The sequence below is a fragment of the Crocuta crocuta genome, unplaced genomic scaffold, assembly GCF_008692635.1.
Source record: "Crocuta crocuta isolate KB4526 unplaced genomic scaffold, BGI_CrCroc_1.0 scaffold13, whole genome shotgun sequence".
NCBI lineage: Eukaryota > Metazoa > Chordata > Mammalia > Carnivora > Hyaenidae > Crocuta > Crocuta crocuta.
Window position 1 is genome coordinate 7,310,097 of NW_027530007.1, and position 4,160 is coordinate 7,314,256.

General features: G+C 62.1%; 1 protein-coding gene across 1 annotated transcript in view; it reads right to left on the reverse strand.

Annotated features, from left to right (window-relative positions):
* Positions 1 to 979: 979 nt before the first annotated feature.
* PRDM16 (PR/SET domain 16) overlaps positions 980 to 4,160 on the reverse strand; it is a 200,659-nt gene continuing 197,478 nt past the window's right edge. Inside the window, 2 exon segments of the mRNA XM_077763995.1 lie at positions 980 to 2,592; positions 3,678 to 3,852. Coding sequence (XP_077620121.1) covers positions 2,458 to 2,592; positions 3,678 to 3,852 — 310 coding nt within the window. The 3' untranslated portion in view covers positions 980 to 2,457.

The following is a 4,160-nucleotide window of genomic DNA, read 5'->3' on the forward strand; positions in this document are numbered from 1 at the left end:
TCACTCTGTGGGGGGGTGGGGTCCAAGGACAGACCCCCCCAAACCTGTCAAGTGCTTGGGCCCAAGGGCCTGAATGTTTAGGAGAAATGGGGCTATAGCTCTAATTGTTCTGGGGGGGGAGGAAAGGACTGAGGATGTGCGGGTGGGGCTCTGGGAGGGAGGGGAGGGGAGAGCCGCTGGCCAGAATGGCCGGAAATGACGGAACGCCCCTCGCCTGGGACCACGGAGAGCAGGTTCTGGTCTCCGCTGGCCAAACTTCCTATTTTGGGCAGAGAGAGTCATATCGCAAAGAAGCACACACCTTATTCTTTAGCAGAAGAAATATAATTTGGGTTTACAGAAATGGGCGTTTATATCTGAGGTCGACTCTGCAAAACGGTCCCATCTGGGTGGAGGGGAAATCAGAAAGCCCACGCCACGCCCGGCGGGCCCGGCGGGGGAGGTGGGTGCGTGTGANCGTGAGCCGCCTGCTACCTCCTGTGGACCGAGAACGGGTGCAGCCCTTTCTCCAGGGCCCGCGGGCCCCACGCAGGTCTCTGGCGCCGACACAGACGATTGTCGCTGGCCTGGAGCAGTGGGGGCACCTGGGGGCGCAGCGGCTCTGGCCCGCAGGGAGACTCGAGAGCCAGGGACTCGACCCCCACCGGCNGGCAACTTGGGCGATCTTTTTCTCTTCCTGTTGGGACACGAGTTCTCTCTTTTTTTTTTCTTCCAAACAATAAAAGAAATAAATAGAACACTTGTCTTCAATGCAAAGGTAACTGAAACTCTAATTTAACAAAAACACGTGATTGTCTGGAAACGGGGCAGCAGGATCCGTCGGGGGGCGCGGGGGTATTTGGCACGTTTAAAACCTCCCTGCTCCCTGGGTATCGATCACACAACACACGACCTTATACACAGTTTTGGTCCTTCACTAAGTACTTATATTAACAATATTTCTTCACAATAAGAATGTCTAATGCCAAAATACTGTTAAGGAAGAAATAAAATAAGAAAAGAAATGAATTAGAAAAAATTACAAGTTATATACAGATTAAGGTAAATTCCATCAGGGAAACAAATTATGATTTGAAGTTGGCCCCTACGGGAATAACTTAAAGCCCACCCGGCTGGAGAAGCAGACCCGTCCCGACCGGGCTGTGCTGTGTTTGTTCCGCGGCAAGTCCCGCCTGGACGCCTGTCCGTCTGTCCGTCCTGGAGCGGGGCTGGTCCGCCGGGGAGCCGTGCCGGAGCAGTTGGTAGTCGTGTCCCGGAGCCCCAGGCTGGCGCGGGTGCAGAGCCTGGCGGGCGGCCTGGGGCCGGGGAGCCGCAGAGCGCCCCCCACGGCAGCCACAGGGGATGCCCCCTCCCCCCTTGTCCGTCTGACGGCGTGGGTGAGGGGGGCCGGAGACCTGGGTGTGGCCGGCAGGGCGCCCATCTGCAGAGTGGTGGGGGGGAGCTGGCGGGGGTGTGGCCGACGCGCAGGCCGCGTGGGCAGGGCCATGGATGCCAGGCCCACCCCTGCACAGGGGACCAGAGCCGCCCCTCCCACCTTCCCCATATGATCGGAGGGGCCACAGGCATGAACTGCGCGCCACACACGCCTGCCGGTTGTGGGCCGGCCCAGGACATCACGTCTAAGGATTCCGAGGTCCAGTCTGAAACTGCTCCCAGGAGAGCGCCCCGGGCCCCTTGGTGCTGCGGGGGTGGGGGGTGTCCCCAGAATCACGGCTTTACAAACACGGTCAGGGATAGAAAATTTCTCCGTTATCTGCGGTATAAAGAACACGCCCAAACACAGTACCAGTTCCCAGTCTGGGTTTGCAAGTGAGCTGAGATTTCAAAGCAATGCAAAATTACTTTTTAAAAAACAATTTGCAAGTCATTTTTTGATTTTGTAAAAAATACTGTCTATTTTCAAAACCACATGCTTAAATAGACTCTGTCGTCAATAAGATTACCAAAAGGGTTACTCTTGTCATTCTCGTTATAAAAATCGGCGGGGCGATCGCCCTTTCCAGAGCACACCCGCGGCCGCCTGTTCCTTTCCGAGACTCCAGCAGGTGCCCGAGGTGACCCGGCTGTGGCGTCAGCTGGGGTCGCACTCCCGTCCTCGCCCACCGGGTCGGTTCTGGGAGCAGCTCCCGCAGGCTGCAAGTGGCCGGCCGTGTGCCGTACCATTTCCGGAACCACTTCCGGCCGTTCTTAAGACCAGTTCTCAGACGGTGGGGCTCCAGGACCGCTCAGCGACTCCTGGGTTCTGAGTTCTCATTGGAAAAGTTAGAGCTGAACCATGGTGTGTGGGGGGTGGGTGCTGAGGAGTGGTCAACGCAGGTGACGGGGGTTCTCTCCGGCCCGGGCCACGCCGCTCCCCGAGGCTCACTTCTCCATCTTCCGCAGCCGGGATTTCTGTTGGGACGTCGGGGCCCCACGGCTGCCTTGCTTGGACTCAGACCCCAGCCCGTCCTGGGCCCGTCAGAGGTGGTTGATGGGGTTAAAGGCTCCGGACTCCGGCGCAGCTCCCGTGATGTTCAGCCAAGCGTCCAGAGGGCTCTGGGAGGAGGTGTGCAGAGGGGCCTCCTCGGAAAGGGACAGCATCATTGCATACGCCTGGCCGGGGGAACAAGGACACACGCACGCACACACCACACACACACGACAGGCAGGTGAGCCGTGTGAGCGGGGTCCCGCAGGCCCCAGCTGGCCCCTTCCGGGCCCCCGTTGCCCTCTGGCCCGGCGTAGCCTTGCCCACATCCAGGCACTCCCCTGGGGCCCGGAAGAGGAGGATGTGGCGGGAGGTGGCGGGGTGGGTGTGTGCTGGGCTCCGTGCACAGGGGCCCCTCTCCTCTTTGCCCCCCCGCCCAGCCCCACTTTTTTGAGGGCTCTGGGAATTGCTGGTGGCCGACAAGAAGCAGTGTCTGTCTGGGGGGCCCTGGGGGGCCTGGGGGCTGCCCGGCTGGACAACTGTGGGGACAGCACAGCACAGACGCACAGCTGGTCCGAGCTGAGCGCCGATCTGGGCCGGGAGCACGGCTAGTCCACAGGACGGTTCTGCCACGAGACACAGGGCACGAGGCAAGGGGACCTGGGGGCCGCCCAGAGCGCAGGGGGCCGGGGGAAGGCCGACCCTCCTCCCACCCGGCTTTACACTCTGGACGGGATTAGTAAAAAGACACAGACAGACACGCAGACGGATTTGGCCGAGACTCAGGGCTGGGCTGACAGACAGCCCGCTCCTCTCGACAGACGGAAGCAGGAGGCGGGGCCCTGTGGCCGCCGGCGCTACAGAGGGGGGCCCTCGCTGACCCTGCCAAAGCTCCAGCGTGGGGCCAGGGACTGTGTGATGACCTCCCTTCGGGAGAGTCCTGGGCCACCCGCTGCTCGTGCTCGAATCAGAGAGGGCGGAGGCCGACCCAGCTTCAAGGCCGGACCCCTGGCCGGGGGCGCCTGCCACTGGGGACGAGAGGGCAGCGACCCACGCATCTGTGGGTGCCCGGCTCCCCTTCACCTGCCTCGACCTCTCCCTGCCCCACCCCTGCTTGCGGGGAAGTGGCGGTGGCTTGGCTGTCTCTAGCCGATGCAGTGGGCCCGGGGACGGTGGGCCCGGCGTGCCCCCGGCACGGGGTGGCCGCCACGAAAGGAGGCACCACCTGCCACCCGGCCTGGGGTGCTGGGGGTCTCTGCTCGGTACCTACCTGGCTCTTAGCCTGCCTGTACAGGGTCTGCTTTAAAGCCTCAGAGTCTAAGGTGGAATTAAGCACATCTTTAACGTCAAACGCTTCCTCAGCTGCTCTGCGCAGATCCAGCCCCTTCCCAAAAGTCGGCATCGGCTCCAAAGCTAACAGACCGCCTGGCTCCTCCTCAATACACCTGCACGACCGGGGGGAGGGGGCCTGCGTTAGCTGCTCGGCCTCCGGCCACCTCGCTGATGCCCCGCGGCCGGCTCGCGCCTGCATGCACGCCACGGCGTCTCAACGAGCCACATGCACAAGGAGACAGACACACAGACACGCCGACACCTGGACAGAAGCCACACAGATGCAGGGGAGCGACGGACGGGCCACGGCAGGGGGGAGTACGTGCACACACCGCAAGCAGCAGGCGGGCGCCCGGGGCTCTGGGAAGGGAGCACAGGTCAGGGGGCAGCTCTGGAGGGGCCAGGGGGCGGGGGGGGGGGG